Genomic DNA, 23,276 nt, shown 5'->3' on the forward strand with positions numbered 1-23,276 from the left:
AGTGGTTGTGTCTGTAAAAAAGGCAATATGAGGGCTCTATAGTGATGGAAGTATTCTAAAACTTGACCTTGAAGACACAATATCAACATCTTGGTCATGATATAGTTAGTGTACTACAATTTTGCCAGATGTTACCACTGCAGGAAACTGGGTAAAGGTACAAGGGATCTGTGTATTATTTCTAATGACTACATGTGAATCTATATTGTCTCAAAATAAAAAGTTTAATTTTTAAAAAAGCTAATATGTATATAGTCACATCCACATCTACCATTTAAAATGCTTCTAATAGGGGCACCTGGGTGGCTCAGTCAGTTAAGCATCTGACTTTGGCTCAGGTCATTATCTTGCAGTTCTTCAGTTCAAGCCCCACGTTGGGCTCTGCACTCACAGCCTGGAGCCTGCTTGGGATTCTGTGTCTCCCTGTCTCTCTCTGACCCACCCCCACTCACGCTCTGGCTCTGTCTCTCTCTCTCTCTCTCTCTCAAATATAAATAAACACTAAAAATAAATAAAATAAGGGGCGCCTGGGTGGCGCAGTCGGTTGAGCGTCCGACTTCAGCCAGGTCACGATCTCGCGGTCCGTGAGTTCGAGCCCCGCGTCAGGTTCTGGGCTGATGGCTCAGAGCCTGGAGCCTGTTTCTGATTCTGTGTCTCCCTCTCTCTCTGCCCCTCGCCCGTTCATGCTCTGTCTCTCTCTGTCCCAAAAATAAATAAACGTTGAAAAAAAAAATTAAAAAATAAATAAATAAATAAATAAAATGCTTCTAATAACCTATTTTTCTTTAGATTTCAAGAGTTCTTCTCATTTCATTTTCCTCTTACTTTTGCTACTCTCATGCCAAAAGACCTTCATTGTACCCTTCTTCCTTTCACATGTCAAGAAATTCTTTTACCTCATCAAAAACAAATTGCTTAGCTAGCTCCCTATTTCTTTCTTTCCTTTTTTTTTTGTTTTAATATGTTATGTCCTTCCCAAAATCAAACTCCATACTAAAAGTGTTTCATAACATAGATTCAGTCAAGCTCAGTATCTGCTGTTTTTATTTGTTCATTTTACTTGATAAGATCACATTTCATATCAATCCCTTTAGAGTTCTATTGTTTATTGGCACTAGAGCTATTCCAGTAAATGAAAGTTAGTTGCACTGTGACGATTCTTGCCTGCTTAGATGTTGCGCTGAATAACGTGTGTTTTCAAAGTTCTAAATTACAGGAAATAGAAGGGCGGTACAAAAACAAAAAAGCAAGCACAAATATGAGGAAAGAAACAAAAGTACAATTAGCAAAGAGAAAAACATAAGGAAGCAAGTTTCGAAAACAGAGATTGAGAACAATAGAAGCAAAGACACCTGGCTTGCGCACACAAGATGTCAGTGCCCCACTAGACAACATCATGGTGCCAAAAGATGTGCTTTCATCACAGAGTTTGTCATGTTCCAGTACATAAAAGCACAATCAAATTAAAAGCCTGTGCTACTCCGCAGCTTTTTAATCAAAAACAAATACAGCAAAAGAGCCTGTATTTTAATCCAAATCATCATTTTTGGCAAATGGTCTTTATCATTTATCTAACATATAACAGAACATTTATCTAGCATACTAAACACTAGAAGCATCTAAATACTCAAAAAATGATAGAACTGCTCTAAAAAAAATTGTCATTATTGTCATTGTTTTTACTTTACTTTTGTTTTTATCTATTGATCAATCTGAGTATCAAACCACAGTAGTGACTGAAGGTAATTTCACTACAGTGCAAGGTATATGTTAACATGATTATCCTCAAGACTGTGAACAGCAGGCAGGTATTTTAACAGAGTTCCAAGCCACATGTATCATCAAAAATCACATTAAGGTAATCTAGTTGGTTGCACTGTGAGAATTCTTATCAACTTGGATATTTCGCTGGGTAATGCGTGTTTTAAAGTTCTAAATTACAGTTATACAAATACATACTACATGCTTAAATGTCTTTTTTATCAATCATTGTGCTCTTGGAGTTACATATCTCAATTTTTTTTAATTTATAAATCTAGAACGGTAGGTTCCATACATTCTAGGTAAATAGCCTCCTTAATAATGCATACATTTTCCAGACAGCATATTCCAAATTATATAGCTTAAGGCAAACATCTATGGTTACTTTATTCATTGGTAATTTTTTAAATAGCCAAGGCAGGTTGGTTATTTTTAGCATCAAATTTAAGATTGTTCTAAATAAAATCATCATGGACTTAGGGCGCCTGGGTGGCTCAGTCAGTTAAGTGTCCGACTCTTGATTTCAGCTCAGTCATGATCCCAGAGGCGTGGGATTGCGCCCTGCATCAGGCTCCACACTGACAGTGCAGAGGCTGCTTGGGATTGTCTCTCTCTCCCTCTCTCTCTGCCCTTCCTCCGCTCTCATCTGTGCGTGCATGTGCACTCTCTCTCTCTCTCTCTCTCTCTCTCTCTCTCTCTCTCTCAAAATAAATAAACTTAAGGGGCATCTGGGTGGCTCAGTCAGTTAAGTGTCTGACTTCAGCTCAGGTCATGAACTCAAGGCTCGTAAATTCAAGCCCTGTGTCGGGCTATGTGCTGACAGCTCAGAGCCTGGAGCCTGCTTCAAATTCTGTGTCTTCCTCTCTCTATGCCCCTCACCCACTCACACTCTGTCTCTCAAAAATAAATAAACATTAAAAAAATTTTTTTTAATTAAAATCATTAATTTTTTTTAAAGTAGCATGTAAAAAATCATTGTGGATTTAACAGCATTTATTTCAGTGCTAGAAAACATCCTAAATTATTTCTAAGGAAGAATCTTAGCCCTATCATAGGATACTCTCACTCTACTTCTTCTGTAGGAATAAGGGGGCTTATGTCAGCCTCTTCAACTTTTATAAAAAGGTACTGATCCAACCTCCAGCTGCTTTATTTACATTTATTTATTTGTTTGTTTGTTTGTTTTAAGTAGGCTTCATGCCCAACACAGAGCCCAATGCAGGGCTTGAACTCACGACCCTGAGTTCAAGACCTGAGCTGAGATCAAGAGTCAGATCCTTAACTGACTGAGCCACCCAGGCACCCCTCGTTTATTTACTTCTAAAGCATATATAGCTCTGTACTTAATATAGGCAAGTGATTATTCAGAAAAATGGGCAAAAAAAATACATAACTTTGTACTTACTGATACTCTTTAATTATCAAAAAACTTGACTATTAAAAATAGTATTTATGAAGAATTAACCAACATACATGCGATGCATATACTCTTCCATATCAGAAATCATGGAGACTGGATACATATGCATCTTACTAAGGAAAGGGAGATAGAGCTCATAACTTTCTGAAAGTGATCAATGATCAAAAAAAAAAAGTGGGGGGCTGGATAATGCACTTTCAACTTCCACTATAGGTATTAAAACTCTGTGCCTTTATTAAGCCAAGACCAGCAGAGAACTGAATTCTTTTGGCTCCCTGCAGATCTGCCTTTACTAAATTGTATTTTGGTTATGCCATATGCTTTCACTAAAGGACAATATAAGAAACAGCCTGTCACATATTGCTGCATTTACTATATGGATATTAAAGTTACATTATACAGGGCCTTCTTTGTGAGGACATATGGGAGAAACAGTTCTCTGGTCTTACTCAGAACCAAGAATAGCTGTGCTTCTCCTTAAGTAACTACTTTTTAATTTTACAACACCATAACTCAAATAACAGTGCATGTCTCTTTTTTGCACTAGTTGCTGGAAAGCCCAGAGCCAAACTGATGGCCTACCTCCTTTACAAAATGTATAGGCCTTCAAATAGGAATCTTTTTTTTTTAATGTTTATTTATTTTTCAGAGACAGAAAGAGACAGCATGAGCAGGGGAGGGGCAGAGACAGAGGGAGACACAGAATCTGAAGCAGGCTCCAGGCTCTGAGCTGTCAGCACAGAGCCTGATGCGGGGCTCAAACTCACGGACTGTGAGATCATGTCCTGAGCCGACGTTGGATGCTTAACCGACTGGGCCACCCAGGCGCCCCCAAATAGGAATCTTTTAATTGCTCTCACTCTTGACTTCATAGTCTTCTTCCTACCTTTGTTTTTGTCTTACCCAATTTCCTCACCACATCTATTATATGTACTTTGTAAATCACGTACATTTTTAGAAACTGTCTAATTCCTTTCTAGAACAAGTCAAGGAGAGAATCAGAAAAAAAGAGAGATAAAGAATAGTCGATTGTCAATTAACCAGAATAAAAGATGACTAGTCAGATGTGACAGAAATAGTATTAAGTTACCTACAATTTAAGGGAAAGCATTTACCATTCTGCAGACATCTAGAAATGTAAAATGTAATATAAATTTTTTTTTTTTAATTTTTTTTTTTTCAACGTTTATTTATTTTTGGGACAGAGAGAGACAGAACATGAACGGGGGAGGGGCAGAGAGAGAAGGAGACACAGAATCGGAAACAGGCTCCAGGCTCTGAGCCATCAGCCCAGAGCCCGACGCGGGGCTCGAACTCCCGGACTGCGAGATCGTGACCTGGCTGAAGTCGGACGCTTAACCGACTGCGCCACCCAGGCGCCCCAAAATTTATAGATACACACCACAAATCTTTTTTTTTTTTTAAATAGCCAAAGTATTAAAATATTTCATTAATGTTGTCACTGAATTCTCCTTCACTTGAAGACTGGAACAAAGTCCATGCAATATGGTCAGACTTCAAGCAAACTGTCATCTTTGTTTTCCAAATACTTCAGCAAATACTACTACATCACAAAAATGGCTTTACTCTTCTTTCCCACAGCCATAGCACGAATCTCTAAGAAATAACCTATTAATCACCTCAGGTCTCAAGTGTTTAAGCTCAGCTCTGCATGAACTCAGTTTTTATTTTTACTAAGTCTTTCTGTCCCACCCCTGCCTTTTCTGCTATTTCCTCCAAGCAAATTTACATTGTCATCATTGCTCAGCATCTCAATCCCGATTCACACATTTCATAGATCAGCCAGTCACTGATTTTATTTATTCAAGTTGCCTTCATCAGAAAGCTTCACTAAGGCACATGATTAAAACAATTGTTGTATCATTGGCAAATGCTACAAATTACCAACTTCAATGACATAAAGAATCAGAAAATCTTTGCTTCCTTCAATGACCTAATTAATATTCATATATATTATATTCCAAATTAAAACTATGTCATAGATGTCATCTAAATTTCTAAACTGCTTCCAAAACCATACTAAATAATTGCCCTTATCAATTACTTTTTGCAATAAATTCATACACTAGTTGTGTTGATGCTGGAAATTATGTAAACATGTGAAGAGATGCATCATACTTTAAGGTAAATAATGTATTAAAACATTGACAACTTCTGATTTGCTAAGAATTTTATTTGTATATAAAGCGGCCTTATCTAATAATGTTACTGCATTTCCCCCAAAATCTTCTGATTTCAAATTATCAGTCTCCTGATAGAAGATTTTTCTTACTCTTTCAAAATGTCTGCTTATTCATATACCTTTATGACTTAAAATAATGAAAAGGCAAGTTTGAAGCTTTCACTCCTTAAAAAACAATGGTTTCTTTGTTTTAGTAACCAAAACTCATTGCATTTTGTATACTCCTGCTGTATTTAAGCAAAGCATAACAATGAAAGGTTCTTTACTGATGCTCTTAAGTCAAAGAAAAATGCCAACTTTATAGAAAAATAAGCAAAGGAGACAGACAATACACACACACACACACACACACACACACACACACACACAGATATACAAAAAGCCTTTTAAACATATGAAGAGATGTTCAGCCTCACTCACAATAAACTACAAATGATAACTACACAGAAATACCATTTATCATTTATTACATTGGTGAAAAATCAAGTCGAATGCACACTTTGTTGAAAAACTATGGAGAAATGAGTAATATCATAGAATACTAGAGGGAGAACAAAATGATCCAACCTCTAAAAAGTATAATACCTACCAAATTACATACATACTCATCAGTCTACCCAACGATCATTCTTCTGGGAATTTACCCTATAGATAAAGTATGAAAAGTACAGTAAGAAATGACCAATGTTCAAGGTTAATGATTGCTGCATTATTTTGTCTAGCAAAAGACTAGAAATAACCCAACTAAACAGAAATAGGAGACTGGCTGAATAAACCACAGTATATTCACATGATGGAATACTATGTAGCTGTAACAAAAAAAATTAGGAAAATCTCTGCATATGGGTATGGATACACCATCTGATGAGTAAAAAAACAAGCTGCAGAACTGTATATATAGCACACTACTTATTGCATAAAAGGGGGAAAACTAAAATTATAAATGCTTAGTTTTGCATTAAAAACACAATGAAAGTGGGGCGCCTAGGTGGCTCAGTCGGTTGAGCGTTTGACTTAGGCTCAGAGCCTGGAAACTGCTTCAGATACTGTCTCACTGTCTGTCTGTCTCTGTCTCTCTCTCTCTCTCTCTCTCTCTCTCAAAAATAAACAAACATGAAAAGGATAAACAACAAACTAGTAAAATAAGGAAGCAGAGGGAATGGGAGAAAAGATATATTTATTAGGTCCATGATTCTTATCCTTTTCTTTCCATTTTTTGAATAAAATATTTCAAGCCCGGACAAATAAGGATAATTAATCTATTTGTATTTTATCTCCAAAGTTGTATCTCCAGGAGATCAGTTTCATCAGCATTATATATGAAATCTGACAACTAATAAACTCTTGATATTCAACAAAGGAATGGCTGACAAAGAGTATCCTCCCATTTATATTCTCTCTCTGATTACTAATGTTGTGTAGTTTGAATGTAATTAATCAGATAACACATCAGAATAACCTTCCCCTGGAAGAACTTCAATGAAAATTTTTGTTTATTTAGCCCAAATAAAATCAGACACAGAGTCCATTGCTAACTGAACCAAATCACTATTGTCTTATCAAGAGGACAATCAAGACAACAAGAGGGCTTTTTTAGTTTTTCATTTTTCTAATTTGCTTAACAATTCAATGACATTATTAAAATAAAACCTAACTTCTCTTTATGAAACCACAAAAACTCATTCTCCTATTCTGTATGGTAATGAAATTTATTTAATGCCACCCATCCCCTTTCTCCCATATGTATAATTCTAATCCTCATCTCTCTCTCTCAAAAATAAGTAACATTTTTTTTTTTCAATGTTTTTATTTATTTTTGAGAGAGAGAGAGAGACAGAGCATGAACGGGGGAGGGGCAGAGAGAGAGGGAGACACAGAATCGGAAACAGGCTCCAGGCTCTGAGCCATCAGCCCAGAGCCTGATGCGGGGCTCGACCTCACGGACCGTGAGATCGTGACCTGGCTGAAGTCGGACGCTTAACCGACTGCGCCACCCAGGCGCCCCAAAAATAAGTAACATTTTTAAAAATTTTAATTATATGTACTTCCAAAAAATAAATACATCTCATAAATTGAAGTTTTCCAGATTTTCAGCAGTTTTGTTTTCTCTCAAAAGGCTAGACACGTTTTTTAAGACAGTTAATCCACAAATCAGTTCATCAGCCCCGGATAATTAACAGTTTGTGGTACAATTCTTGTATCCTATTCTTTCAATAAATATTTATTGAGCACCAACTATATGCCAGGCACCCTTTTAGATTCCCAGGATACAGCAGCAAACAAAAGAAAGAAAATCTCTCCCCTCCTGGAAAATAAATTCTAGTGGAGAAGCCTATGTGTCAGGCAGTAGTTGAAGTGCTATGAAGAAAAATAAAGTTCCTCTCCTTCTAGTCCCTGTATCAATAAATGGCAGCCACCATTCACCCAGTTACTTAAGCAAGAGCCTTGGAATCATCCTTAATTCTTCTCTTCTTTAACACCCAAAATTAATCCAACATTTTGGCTCTACTTTCAAGATATATTTTAAATCCACCTACTTCTCATCACCTTCTCCCCAACACCTTATTGCATGCCACAGCCACCTCCTGCCTGTTATTACTGCAAATACCCCTTGACTGATTTCTGTTTCCTCTCTTACTCCATCTCCACACAGCATCCAGAATGTTCCTTGTTTAACCTAATTCAGAGCATGTCACCCTGCCGCTCAAAACTCTCCTATACCTTAGTCTACATGATCTGGACCCTGACTAACCTCCTACCATCACCTCCCTCCATTACGCTTCTCCTGAGAGCTTTCACACAACAGTGCCCTCCATCTGGAAAAGACTTCTCCTGGAGAGCCACATGGCTTGCTCCTTCACTCTATTCAAAGCTTTGCCACAGTAACTTTTTCTAAACACCTAATTGAAAACAATACCCCATCATGTGAAACACTAATCACTAAATAGCATTACTTTATGCATCTGTTTGTTTGTTTATTCTTGTGAGTGCTCCACTAGAATGTAAGGTCCATAAGGGCAGGAACTCATTGGATTTGTTCTCTGCTGTACCCCAGAGGTGGTAAGAATATCCAGTGCATAAATGTTGCTCAATTAATATTTGTTGAATGAGTAAATTCATGAATAAAGCCACTAAAACAATATAGCTATATAATGTATAACAATGCACAAAACTGTATATAACCTATTAACTGGAAAAACCAAGATAAAACATGATGGCACTCTTCTAATACCTAATGTAATAAAATATATATGGAAAAAGCCAAAAAGAAATATGCAAATCTAAGAGTTTAGACAGGGTGGTAGGATTAAGTTTTTACTGTCTGTTTCTTATTTTTAAAAATCATATTACATTTTGGGGCGCCTGGGTGGCTCAGTCGGTTGAGCGTCCGACTTCGGCTCAGGCCATGATCTCGCGGTCTGTGGGTTCAAGACCCACATGGGGCTCTGTGCTGACAGCTCAGAGCCTGGAGCCTGCCTCGGATTCTGTCTCCCTCTCTCTGCCCTCCCCCACTCATGCTCTGTCTCTCTCTCCCTGTCAAAAATAAACTTTGGGAAAAAAAATCATATTACATTTTTAAAAAATAAGAAATAAAAATCACATTACATTTATAATTGAAATATAAAAATATTACTTTTAAAAGGGAGCTATTATTAAAAAATAAGCAATCAGCAATGAGAGATCATTTCTTTCTCCTCATTGACTGTCAAGGAGGGAGTATATCAGAATCACCTGAGGGGCTTTTATAACTTTGTTTCCTGTCTTTTCCTCCATTCTCCACTCCATCCCAAAATAATTATTTTGATAGGTCTGATTGATTATTGATGAATATTATATCCCTCAAATAGGTGAGTCCAAGCAAAAAAAAAAAAAAAAAAAAAAAAGACCAGGAGCCACTAAACTAACATAACTCCCAAAATAGACTTAAGGCCACATAGCAACTCAAAGGTAACAGGCAGAAGATGACTCATATTATGTGAGTGACTACTACATGGCAGGTACCGTGAAAAATGCTTTATCTCATTTTTTTTTTAAATACTGTCCCTGCAATGTACATGGTATCATCTCCATTTTAACAGAAGAGAAAAATGTGCCCACTTGGGTGGTAAGTTGCTTATAAAAATAATTAACTGCTTACAGAGGTCCACGCATGTGCCAATAATGATAACACATCATGAACCAAAGATTATGATTAGCTGGGTTTTGTACAACTTAGATAACGGGGGAGGGCAGACAATGGAAAACAAAGCCATGTGGCCAAAGGCACAGAAGTAGCAAATGAGGAAAACAGGTCCCCATATTTAATTATCAAATGACTTTAAGCAAAACAGTTTTTGAAAACATCACCCAATTTGTTTCCTGTAAGAACCGAATTTACAACTTAGTTAAATAAGCAAGATTAAAAAAAAAAAAAAACTGTTCCTAGACCAATAGTATAGATTTCTAACAAAGTATATAAAGCAACAGTCTAGAAGGAAAGCACAAGAAAAAAGTAAAAAATAGATACACTGGACTACAAGGTAATTTTTTAAGCTTATTTATTTATTTTCAGAGAGAGAGCATGAGGGAGAGAGGGGCAGAAAAAGAGGGAAAGAGAAAGAATCCCAAGCAGGCACCATACTATCAGCATGGAGTCTGACGCAGGGCTCAAACCCCAAACCGTGAGATCATGACCGGGGCCAAAATCAAGAGTCAGATGCTTAACCAACTAAGCTACCCATGTGCCCCTGGACTACATAAAAATTTAACTTCTGTGCAGCAAATGATACCATCAAGAAAATGAAAAGACAACTCACAGAATGTAAGAAAATATTTGCAAATCATATATCTGGTAAGAGATTTATATCTAGAATATAAACGAACTCCTAGAATTCCACAATAGAAAGACAAACCAATTAAAAACTGAGTATGAGTAAAGGATCTGAATAGACTTTTCTCCAAAGAAGATACAAACAAATGACTAATAAGCACATGAAAAGATTAGCCATTAGGGAAATGCAAATCAAAACTACAGTGAATTGCAGCTTCAAACCCACTAGGATCCTAACATAAAAAAAAAAAAAAAAAAAAAATCATAACAAGTGCCGACAAGAATGTGGAGAAACTGGAACCCTCATGAATTGCTGGTGGGAATGTAAAATGGTGCTGACATTTTGGAAAACAGCTTGGCAGTTCCTCAAAATGTTAAACATGGAGCATCGTATGACCCAGAAATTCTACTCCTAGGTATATGCCCTTGAGAAATAAAAACATATGTCCACACAAAAATTGGTACGCTTATGTTCATAGAAGCATTGTTCTAACAGCCCCCAAAGGAAACCTAAATGACAATCAACTGAATAAATAAAATGTGGTATATCCATTTTATATATTCACAGAAATGAAGTACCAATACAAGCTACTTCATGGATGTGCCCTGAAAACTTGCTATGTCACCAAAACAAAAAAAAAAAGAAAGAAAGAAAAGAAAAGAAAAAGAAAGAAAAAAAGTGATGAAAATGTTCTAAAACTAAATTGTGGTAATGTTTATACAGTTCTGTGAATATACTAAAACCAGTGAATTGTATATTTTAAATGGGTGAACTGTTTGGAATATTAATTATATCTCCATAGAGCTGTATTTTTACAGGCAGTATGTTTCACTGTTAAATTTAAAAGCTTAAAAACAAAATCTTAAATAGCAGTTAAGACTGAAGTTGGGGCCCTGAGTGGCTCAGTCAGTTAAGCATCAACTTGATCTGAGCTCTAGTCTTGATCTCAGGGTCGCTGGCCATGAAGCCTACTTTAAAAAAAAAAAAAAAAAGACTGAATGTTAATTGCTGGTATCCAAAGAGCAAAATTAGAAAATGACTTCTCCTGAATGATATATGAAAGTGATATTATATGAAGTGATATGAAAGAAGACTAGAAATATAGAGATGGGATTTGAAATATGAAAATGTGGAGCTACTGTTCATGAGTGATTTCTGATCAATATTTTAGTATTAGCAGTACAGAGCAGGAATCAATATCATTTTAAAAGCAAAACAGGCCCTAATATCTTATGGGCCTCTTTCCTCATCTGCAAATTAGGACTTGCAGCTAATGAAATAATTTTTAAGATAAAGACAGAGAAGAAAGAGATGGCTGCTTTCCCAAAAGAATTTGCTGGGCAACAGCCTCTATATGTGCATATATGCTTGGGTCTTTCAGAATACAATGAAAAAGGAGAGGCACTCTCCCTTATGGTATATGGAAATTGACTACCATTGGATTCACTGTTCAAGATTAAAATAAGGATAAATATAAAATGAAAAAGTCAAGCTACTCTAGCTTCGCAAACCAAAAGGAGTAAGATTGAAAGAATAATTTGGTATCACAGAAGGGAAAGAAAGTAAGTCATGATTCACAAGTAATAGTTGGCAAAGGAAAGAGTCTGGTTAGGCAATGTAGCTAAATGGATTTTTGTGAAGAGCAGGAACTGTAGGGATGGCTATAATCTTATACCTTATTATCTTATATCTGCTACCAATTCACTGTTATTGTCTGTTCCTTAGTTCCTCTTCAGTTACAAAACCTAATTCAGGAACAGCTAAGAATCTGGTGCTTTAGAAATACTACTTCAAAAGATGTAAGAAATAGAAAGGACTACGATGAGGGGAAGAGGCATATGAGATTAACAGTTGAGGGTAGAGTTCAGGAAGAGAGCCTACTGCCTTAAATATATTTAATGACTGCGATGGAAAAGGAGAGGAGGTAATAATGATGGAGGTGCATCCAGGGTAAGGCATGGGCTCTGAAACATCAAGTCTGTGCATGCTGCTGCCTGTAAATGGGATAAGGGGAAAAAATGAGATCATCCTCTATGAATATGGACAGGAACAATGTAGACTAAAGACAAAGACAGTGGGTATTAGTACTTGATTTACAGAATGTCAAGTGATTGAATGTTTGCGGATGATAGTAAGATTTAGGGTTATCTGCCAAAGACAGGATGAGGCCAAAATGAAGAGCCCCTACTAATGATCCAGGGAGTCCGGAAAAGCAACTAAAACTGGTAGGCTAGTGCCTTAACTCTCAAACCCCCCCCTTTTTTTTTTAATGTTTTATTTATTTTTGAGAGAAAGAGAGAAAGAGCGTGAGCAGGGGAGGAGCAGAGAAAGAAGGAGACACAGACTCTGAAGCAGTCTCTAGGCTCTGAGCCATCAGTACAGAGCCTGATGCGGGGCTCGAACCCACCAACCACGAGATCGTGACTTAAGCCGGAGTCGGATGCCCAACCAACTGAGCCATCCAGGAGCCCCTCAAACCCTTTTTTTTTTTAAACCATGTCCCCTTTGGGCAAAAGATCCCTTCATCCACCTACCCCCACAAAACCCCACTTTCCAGTGGAAAAATAATTCAGTAATAATAATAAAGCGAATTTTAGGGAGAAAAGGTAATGTATTTTAATCCTAATGCATATATCCTGAATCAATACACTAGAAAGTTACAGGCCAAAATTTGGCTGAACAAATATGCATTATGATTCAGTGGAGAATTAACATAATAAATCACAACAAACTATACTGACAACACTAAATTAAAGTCACTTATCATATAAACCAAGGACAGCAATTGAAAACCACAACCAACTCAAGACAATATTAATGGTGTTCTGATAAAGAACCCTTCTTTAAAACTCTAGCAATCCCAGATGCTCCAGTGGGAACTTTGCTTGGCTCAGTAGCCAAATATCTTAGTTAAATACTGAAACAGCATCCTCAGTAACTCCAGTAACATTTTGTGTTATAAAACCAAATATTAATAATCGATAGTAACACACTTAGAATACTGATAAGCAGTCTGCAGTTTTTATAAAAGTAAAGATAATGAAATAAGGATCATTCACCCTTAAGAGCTCAAGAAAATGGGAAAAGAAAGCAGTATGATGGTCATGATCCCAATGCAATGAAGGACAAAGGCAAACTACTAAAGATGGTCATGACCAGAGATGGCACAGAGAGAAGTAGGCTACCATTGTGCCCTGGAGAAGAAAGATGTGCAGGTGGAGATGAGTAGAGTCTCCAGCCTGCCCCTCCTTCAAACACTCTTTCATGCGACAACTCTCCCTATGAAAAAACAAAACAAAACAAAACCAAAAAAACAACAAGCAGTGAGTAATAACTGCTTTGAAGGGAGAAGTAGTGCCCCAAGACTGTGCAAGGTGGGTAGAATTATCTGTCTGACTGCATGAAGATCAGGAGGTACAACAGGAAGGATGAAGATGAGTAAGTTCCAGGGCACTAGTAAACTGAGGGGAAAGGGAAAGGTGGTTGCAAATTGGATCTGGTGAATAATTAACAGGAAGTATAATATACGATAATCACCAATTGAGACATTACAAAAAAGATTAAGAATGCAGACCCTGGATCCAGAGAGCCTGAGTGGGAATCACTACTCCCCTACTTTATTTTCTCTGTGACCATGAGCAAGTCACTTAACCTCTCTGTGCCTCATCTGTAAAATGAGGATAATAACAGTACCTAATAGGATTGTTCTGCAGTTTGAATAAGTTTCACTTGTAAATTGCTGAATACAATTTCTTGCACTGTACATAGTAAGTGGTACCTAAGTTTTGTTAAATACACTAAGCTGAGGTAGGTTTGAGTTTGTTTTGACATTTACAAATAGAATGGGGGTGAGAGGGCAAAGTAATGGTATGGGGGGGGGGGGGGTGGGCAGAAGGGGTGACAACTTTTTCTCAGCGATGAGACTACCTTGAGGCTGCACCTTTGGAAAAGGTCGTCTTACTAACAGGGTTCAACAAGTACCCGCTACCCAGAGAGGGGCGCGGGTTGAGGGAAACTTCCTTCCAGGCCTAAGATTTTCAGAAACTCATTTCTGAGAAGTGGTTGTGATTTTATGGAGGCAAGAGTGTAATTTCCCATCATCAGACTGTGAGTGAATTTCTGTTTTGTCCGTAAAGCAGGACTTATGTCTAGGACAGGATGGGGTCTGAGTCGGAGAGGAAGGGTGATGTCCCCAGGGGGAAGATCTGCTAAAAGCCACCATCTGCCGGGCGCGCTCTAGTCGCCCAGCTCGGGGCCGGCCTCGGAGGCAGAACCAAGGCTGCCCCAGCCTGGAGGAAGGCAAGAGGAGCCTCCGGAGTAACTGGGCTGTGGGCGTCGGCGGTCGAGCAGGGACCCCATGTCCGGGCTCTGGAGGGAGACCCGCCTTGCCCAGGGTGGAGGTCGCTCGCCGGGATCCCCGAAACGGGGGGCTGGCGCTGGCCCTGCGGGCGGCCGGCCAAACACACAGCCCCGAAGGAGCCTGGCCCCCGTCCAGCCCGTACCCGCCCGTCGGTGGCCCCGGTCCCCGGGGGGTACCTGAGGGTGGGCCCGATGCAGGCCGTGTCGGTGCTCTCGATCTCTCGTAGGATCCGCTCGTGCTCCGCCGCTGTCTCCAGGCTCTCCGCCTCCGCCATCTTACCCCTCTCCATAGATTGGGGGCGCCAGGCAGTGCGTCCCCTCCTTCAGCCCAGCTCACCTTTCGTTCCCTCTCTCACCCTAGGCTCCAGAACCTCCCCGGCCTCCGGCTACCCGCAGGACGACCCCTCCCTCGGGCTCGGCACGCCCCCTTGCATCACCGCGTCCGCCGACGTCCCACGCAATGCCCGCTGGGACTTGTAGTTCACTAGGCAACGATCGCCTGAGCCCCGCTCATTTATTCTTTGAATCCACAAATACGTGTTGAAAGCCCCACTATAAGCCAGGAACAGTTAAAGATACCGCATGTGCAATGGTGATCAAGTTAGGAAATGACACTGATTCTACAGCTTCTTTAAGGCCCTTGCTACAAAGTGCACAAGGCTCTGGACACTCAAATAATAAAAGACAAAATGGGTTTCCGCAGGCAGCGATCTTACAAGCTTTAAAAGGGGGTGGGAGGGGGGTTGGAGAATCCCCAAACTAAGATAAGATAGAATGTGGCTGTAAGCCAGTTAAGCTTACTCGTGTAAATCGAGTTCAGGGCTACTTCTGGCTGTGAAGGATTCATAGAAAGGTTGGGTCTGGTAGTTTAAAAGTTGTGACTAGAAGGTGTTAGGAGTGCCCAGAAAGCCAACAAAAACTTCATATGCACTGGCGTGTAGAGAAGTAGTAGTAAAAGATGGGGTTGCAAATGCACCCTGAAGAGAAATACTGGGCTGAGAAATTGTGTACCTTACTCTGATGGTTACACTTGGTCAAACAACCAACTGCATCTGGTACACTTGTAAACTTTTTTTTTTTTTTAATACAGACTAAAGGTGTAAACCCTCTGAACATCCTGATCCAGGGATTTGCATTCAATAAATTACCCAGGTTAGAATTTTAAAATCATATTTATTGATCACTGCTTCAGTTTTTACGTAAGACAATGAATGAGAATCCACCGGAGGTTTTAAAGAAGAGTGACACAATCAGAACCTTGACGTTAGGAAATGTGATCAAGAGCAATTGTGCAACACGATTAGAGATAAAACTTGAAGGGGCACCTGGGTGACTCAGTCAGTTAAGTGCCGGACTCCTGATTTGGGCTCAGGTCATGATCTCATGGCTGGTGGGATCCAGCCCGGTGTTAGGCTCTGAGCTGACAGCACAGAGCCTGCTTGGGATTCTCTCCCCCTCCCCTTCTCTCTCTTTCTCTCTCTTTCTCTTTCTCTCAAATCAAATAAACTTAAAAAAAGATAAATTTTAAAAAATAAAATTAAAAAAAATGGGAATGCAAGCTGGTGCAGCCCCTCTGGAAAACAGTATGGAGGTTCCTCAAAAAAATAAAAATAGAACTACCCTACGACCCAGCAATTACACTACTAGGCATTTATCCAAGGGATACAGGTGTGCTGTTTCGAAGGGACACTTGCACCCCAATGTTTATAGCAGCACTATTAACAACAGCCAAAATATGGAAAGAGCCCAAATGTCCATCGATGGATGAATGGATAAAGAAGATGTGGCACATATATACAATGGAGTATTACTCTGCAATCAAAAAAAATGAAATCTTGCCATGTGCAACTACGTAGATAGAACTGGAGGGTATTATGCTAAGTGAAATTAGTCAGAGAAAGACAAAAATCATATGACTTCACTCATATGAGGACTTTAAGAAACACAACAGATGAACACAAGGGAAGGGAAACAAAAATAATATAAAAACAGGGAGAGGGACAAAACAGAAAAGACTCTTAAATATGGAGAACAAACACAGGGTTGCTGGAAGGGTTGTGGGAGGGGGGATGGGCTAAATGGGTAAGGGCCACTAAGGAATCTACTCCTGAAATCATTGTTGCACTATATGCTAACAAATTTGGATGTAAATTTTAAAAAAATAAAAAATAAAATTAAAAAAGAAAAGAAAAGAAAATTTGGAGATAGCTGAATGCTATAAGAATTTTAAGGCCTAATCCAGGGAGGTGGCAATGAGAATGAAAGAGAATAAACAGAAAAAAGTAGAACTGGCATGACTTACTAGATACGGGGATAGAGGACCTTGGGTATCACTCCACAGTTCGGAGCAAAGTGACTGGGAGAATTGTTTGCCATCAACAACAAAAAAAAGGCATGCAAGAACCAAACTGGAAGTTGAGGCCAAATCATTTCTGCTCCACACATGCACCCAATGTTTATAGCAGTGCTTTCAACAATAGCCAAATTATGGAAAGAGCTCAAATGTCCATTGACTGATGAAGGATAAAGAAGATACACACACATACACACAATGGAATATTACTTGGCAATCAAAAAGAATGAAGTCTTGCCATTTGCAATGATGTGGATGGAGCTAGAGTGTATTATGCTAAGCTAAGTGTATTAGAGAAGGACAAGTATCATATGATTTCACTCATATGTGGAATTTAAGAAACAAAACACATGAACATAGGGGAAGGGAAGTTAAAATAAGATAAAACAGAGAGGGAAGTAAACCATAAGAGCCTCTTAAATACAGAGAACAAACTGAGGGTTGCTGGAGGGGAGGTGTTTGAGGGGATGGGTTAAATTGGTGATGGGCATTATGGAAGCCACTTGTTGGGATGAGCACTGGGTGTTACATGCAGGTGATGAATCACTGGTTTCTACTGAAACCAATACTACACTGCATGTTAACTAAGTTGAACTTAAATAACTTATTAAAACATAAAGAAAACTCAACTATTATATGACATAAAAAATAAATAAAAATAAAAAATAAATAAAAATAAATCATTTCTGCTCCAGCCATATGCCATGAGTTATTTATTATGCAATCATTAGAGAGAAAAAGAAAACACTCTGTATTCTGTATAGATACAAAACTATCTCCAAATTGTCGGGTTGAGCAAAGCATGTCGGGAAAAAGCAAAGCATGAAACAGTATATAGAATATGTTTGCTATTTTTTGAGAAGAATAAATATTTATATATATGCTTACATATATACATGAAATATGACATAGAATATCCCTGAAAAGATACCCAAGAAACTGTTAACAGTAGTGGTAGCCAGGAGAGGGATAGGAAGGAAGGGGGCTGAAGTAAGAGAAAGATCATTTTTAATTATGTATGCACTCTTGGAATTCTTTCCTTTGTGCATATATTGCTTTTTTTCAGTAAAAATGGTAGTTATTAACTGAAAACGCATTTTAAAAATAAACAAATAGTGAGGAGAATGAGTTACAAGTCCTGGTGTTTGCCAAGAAATGAGCAAGTTGCCAAACCTGTCTGTTTCTAGATAATCTCTGGCTGTCCTCATTTTATTTAATTACTCATGCTTAAACAACCCCAGACAGATGTAGGAGGGGCAGGGAAAGTATGGAGCCTTTCATATTTCTAAAGATCCCTTAAAATACATGACAGACGGTCCCTTCAGCATTTTAGCATCTCGCTCAGCAAAAAACTTTTTGTCCATCACAGGAAGAAGACTGGTATGCAGACCGGATATGTATAGTAGTGATTAAACTAGCTTCTGCTACTGTCAGCAGCTTTTTTGAGGCCCCACTGAATCCAGAGATCTCATATGTTACCAACAAGGGTGTCTGGAGTGAGGGGTGTACAAAAGCTCCAGTGAAGACAGCCTGCCTAATCTGAATGCCTGCTAAATAGAGAGAATGTCAGGTCAGCATGGAATGACCAAAAAAGCACTCAACTAAGACTCGGGGGGCCTTTAATTCAGTTCCAGCACTGGTAGTTAAAAATGTATTCAGCACTTTCTGTGCACCAGTCTCAATACACAAAGTAATCACTTCCCATACATCATTAAATTCTTACAGTAATCCTTTGCAGTAGATATCATGTATCCCATTTTACAGATGAGAAAGCTGAGAGATTAGGTAATACCTCAAGTCTCACAGCTAGTAAATGCTGAAACTGGTATTCATACTTAAGTGCACCTGATTCCAAGGCCCATTTCCTGACCATTTGGCCATGCCATCTCACCCATACCCTCCACTGCCACGAGTTTATGAGTGACCTTACTCAAATCATTCAAAGTCTCTCTGCATCTGCATCCACATCAGTATAATGAATCGTATAATATCTCAGCCCCCTTCCAAATCACCTTGAAGACCTCTTCACAGAGCTACCTTCAGGGAAATGCAAATCAACCGTTACACGGTTTGTCTGAGAGTTTTTTTCAGATTGTCACAAATCAGCAAACTGTTTCTAATAAATGTACTGAAAAACATCCGCACATAAGTGGACCTGCACAGTTCAAACTCATGTTGTTCCTGAGACAACTGTATGAATACATGACCCCACATTGTTTCTGTCATACTGTGTGATCTGAAGCAGTGGCAATACTAACAGCTACCATTCATTAAATACCTGCCGGATTCCGGGGCGGGGGGGGGGGGGGGGTGTGCCTGGGTGGCTCAGTTGGTTAAGCATCTGGCTCTTGATCTCGGCTCAGGTCATGATCTCACAGGTTGTGGGTTCGAGCCCCACACTGGGCTCTGAGCTGACAGCACGGAGCCTGCTTGGAATTCTGTCTCCCTCTCTCTGTCTCTGTCTCTGTCTCTCTCTCTCTCTCAAAATAACTAAATAAACTCAAAAAAAAAAAAAACACTTGCTAGGTTCTAGGAACATGATATGATTTCTCTCATTCACTTCTCACAGTCATCCTGCTATGAGACAAAAATTGCCGTCTCCATTTTAATGTTTTTTTATTTCTTTTTGAAGGAGAGAGAGAGACAGAGCACGAGCGGGGCAGGAGCAGAGACAGAGGGAGACACAGAATTCAAAGTAGCCCAGGCTCTATGCTATCAGCACAGAGCCCGACATGGGGCTCGAACTCACGAACCGTGAGATCATGACCTGAGCCGAAGCCGGACGCTCAACCAACTGAGCCACCCAGGCGCCCCTGCCATCTCCATTTTAATGATGAGAAACGGAGGCCCAGTGTGGTTAAATAACGTACCCAGGTCAGATGGTAAATAACTAAGTGACAGACTGAGGTTAGGAGTCAGGCCTAACCTCAAAGCTCATACACTTTCTTCTACTGTTTTTACTGTTTTTTTTTTTTATTTTTTTTTAACGTTTATTCATTTTTGAGACAGAGAGAGACAGAGCATGAATGGGGAAAGGTCAGAGAGAGAGGGAGACACAGAATCTGAAACAGGCTCCAGGCTCTGAGCCGTCAGCACAGAGCCCAACGTGGGGCTCGAACTCACAGACTGTGAGATCATGACCTGAGCCGAAGTCGGACGCCCAACCGACTGAGCCACCCAGGCGCCCCTGTTTTACTGGTTTTCAAGTCTGTCTGTCCACCTGTACCATGAGCTCCTTGGGGACAGGGGCTTGCCCCAGCCGATAGCTCACCCCACACGACCTACCATGTCTTGGGTACAGAGCCTCAGTGCTCCTTCTTTCTGTCTCTCTGCACAGTCCTGAGGTACAATTCTATGCCGGCAGGAGGGTGAAGGAAAAGAACAATAATTGAACAGCTGATGAAAGCAGCTCAGCCCCTAGGGCTCTCTTCATCATCATGTTTGCTGCTCCCGCCTCTTTAGGGGCTGTGAGGAGGCCTCCCTGGAGTCTGAGCTCACTGGGTCCCCTAGGCAGTGATGTCACCCTCCTGCTCTGCCAGACCCTTGAGGTCACAATCATACTGACATCACCCATGTTTCCATAGGGCTTAGTAAGGAACTGCGACCTCATCCACATGCTCCTGCCTGAGACAACTTCTGTCATCATGATTTTGGGGGGTCCTTTCCTTTGCCCAAAGGTTTCATTTCATGTGTGAGCAGCTTTTCTTCCTCTCACCCTAATCTGCCTGTCCCTGAAAATGGTAAGTTTCACTCACTACTTTGCTCTACACATACACTGCCTGGAATCTCTGACACACCAACATAACACAGGAAACACAGGGAATTAAAAAAAAAAAAAAAAAAAACTTCCCCAATGGTCTTGCCAGACTGGAGAAAGGAGAAGCAAAGCAAGAGTAAATTAGGACAACTTGTCAACTTTTCCAGGACCTGACTGTCACGGGGCTGCTCTACTTTAAAGCAGTTGGAGGGGCGCCTGGGTGGCTCAGTGAGTTAAGCGTCCAACTTTGGCTCAGGTCATGATCTCACAGTTCATGAGTTCAAGCCCCGCATCCAGCTCTGTGCTGACAGCTCTGAGCCTGGAGCCTGCTTCGGATTCTGTGTCTCCCTCTCTCTTTGCCCCTCCCCGCTCATGCTCTCTCTGTCTCTCTCTCTCAAAAAGAAACACTAAAAAAAATTTTTTTAAGTAGTTGGAAACGTGTAAGGCCTTCCAACCCTGAACTTTTGGGTTTTTAACTTGTCAGTCTTTGTTAGCCATAAGGAAGCCATCTCCACAGAGGGCTTCTCCCCTCCACCCACCAACCCCTAGTTTAATTCATTTTGGCAAGTAATCATCAACCAACCAAATAGTCATTAACCCAAATACCTGGCATGATGGGATATGGTTGAAAACACAAATGAGGTGGTGTATGGAAACCAAGTTGACAATAAATTCATATTAAAAAAAAATAAAAAAGAATTAAAAAAAAGAAAACACAAATGAGACAGATATTCCTCAGCTTCAAATCCTCACATCGTTCCCACTGCACTTAGAACAAAACCCAAACTTAAACCATGGTCCTGTGCACCTTCCTCCTGACTCCCCACCCCCACCACCCAGCTCCATCCTGCACCGCTCTTCCTGTGTTTGCGCCCTCCAGCTGCACCAGCCCCTCAAACACACCCAAATCTGGACCATTCGGGCTTCACAATTTACATCTCTGTTCACAATTTACATTTCTGTTGCGATCCGCAGGATGAGTGGGAGTTAGTAGGACTTAGGTTAGTCACCTCCTCAGAGCCAGTAACAAACAATGGCACTGATGTGCCTGACAACTTGAGCGTGGTGTTTGAAGTACTGAAAGTCCGCACTGAAAAGATCTGGCAGGTCTGGCCACTAAAGAAGCAGCAATCAAGCCAGGGACCTCGGGGCTTGGTCAAGGTGTTGCTTCTGTAGAGGAACTGCGGGTGGGGGCTGAGTTAGTGCACTAAGTTTCTCTGCGGTAACACCACTGGCTTAGGGGCTAGCTCCCAAGTTAGAATTTCAGCTGCCAAGATGAAGACCCCATTCCATTGCTTCATAGCACTCATCCCCACTTCTAATTATATACTTGTTTTTATTCCTTCCTTCCTTCCTTCCTTCCTTCCTTCCTTCCTTCCTTCCTTCCTTCCTCCCCCACTATAAATCCAAGGCTGCAGGACCATGTCTGATCTGCTTAATGTATACCTAGTATCTAGATCAGTGCCTGGCATACAGTAGGTCCTTAACAAATCTTTATTGACCAAATGAATGATAAAAAGTGATCCCTGCATTTGGAGAGTGTCTCGTCTCATCTAGAGAAGCCAACTATTACACACAAAGCAAGTCTAAATTTTGCTTTATAAACTGGGCATGCAAGAATTGGTGCATTACTATAATCCCCTTCAATCAAACTGAATCTACCTCAACTCTCTGGCTGGCAGAAATTCAGTCTCAATTCAGGCTTGGACAGAGGCCCAGGGTATTGTCTGGAACAGAACATTCAGAGGGGCTCCTCAACTGACATGTTCATTGTTCCCGCCCCGGGGGTCCTATGAAGTTGCTCTACAGTCTCCAAACCACCCTTCCCCTAAGTAAGCCTTGTGGGGTTAGTAACCCTGGTGTCTGGAGTACACTAGATGGCCATCCTTTTGTCCTGTCTCACTACCGCCACGGGGCACCCCAAGGGGACAGGCCGAAGTTCCCACATGCTTGGGAACCCCTAAGTCACTTCGCAAATCTTAAAAAACTCTGCCCTCCCTTCTACCCTCTCCACTTTAGCCTTCTCCCATCAGACACTAGCATGCTCCCTCTCCCGATAGCCTAGGATGAAGCCACTGAAGAACTCAGACTTTCCTCTGACTACTTTCATTTGTGTCTTGCTATGTAGATGGCTCTGAGACCATGGTATCCAAAGCCAAACTGCCTCCTTGGAATGAGAGAAGGAAATCAGCAGAGTAAGAGCCCGTGTAAAAGCTCAAGACATTACTCTCTAGAGCAAACAGGCAACTTCACAAAGACAGAATACAATCAAGTGCTACACTGAAAAAACCAAGTCCAAATGTGTATGGTGTGATCAGGGGTGTCTGTGGTTAGTTTTTCCTTCATCTCCACAAGTCTGTCTTAACCTCCCTCTCACAACCCATGTGCCCGTCTTAGACAAGCTCATCCTGTGCACACTAGAGACGTTCCTGAATACACATTTACACCACAGTCTTATCAATGGTTCTACATCTGCGGTGACTTGGATTCCCCCACCCTTTGTCTAGCACCACCGCTACCATCAGAAGGCAAGGTTTAGCATCTTCTGCCAGGACTCCTGCAATAGTTCACCAACTCATTTCCCTAAAATCCTCCTTCCCCATCATTCATTC

At 40.3% G+C, this 23,276-nt stretch overlaps 1 protein-coding gene and 1 long non-coding RNA gene across 9 annotated transcripts in view; one reads left to right on the top strand and one right to left on the bottom strand.

Moving 5' to 3' along the window:
• Positions 1–20,392, bottom strand: part of EXOC6B (exocyst complex component 6B) — a 615,219-nt gene extending 594,827 nt beyond the window's left edge. For 6 of the 8 annotated variants that reach the window (XM_043603671.1, XM_043603669.1, XM_043603670.1 and 3 more), the window contains exon 1: positions 14,732–14,975. In XM_043603671.1, the coding sequence (XP_043459606.1) occupies positions 14,732–14,844 (113 nt within the window). In that variant the 5' untranslated portion in view covers positions 14,845–14,975. Of the gene's footprint in view, positions 1–5,973; positions 6,030–14,731; positions 14,976–20,192 lie in introns of those variants that run through there. The other 2 variants (XM_043603672.1, XM_043603673.1) reach the window with 2 other exon arrangements.
• A 151-nt stretch (positions 20,393–20,543) lies between these two features.
• Positions 20,544–22,957, top strand: LOC122496998. The gene is made up of 2 exons (XR_006301009.1): positions 20,544–20,647; positions 22,793–22,957. It is a non-coding gene; the product is annotated as an uncharacterized LOC122496998 (long non-coding RNA).
• Positions 22,958–23,276: the final 319 nt, after the last annotated feature.

Source organism: Prionailurus bengalensis, chromosome A3 (assembly GCF_016509475.1).
Source record: "Prionailurus bengalensis isolate Pbe53 chromosome A3, Fcat_Pben_1.1_paternal_pri, whole genome shotgun sequence".
NCBI classification, from domain to species: domain Eukaryota; kingdom Metazoa; phylum Chordata; class Mammalia; order Carnivora; family Felidae; genus Prionailurus; species Prionailurus bengalensis.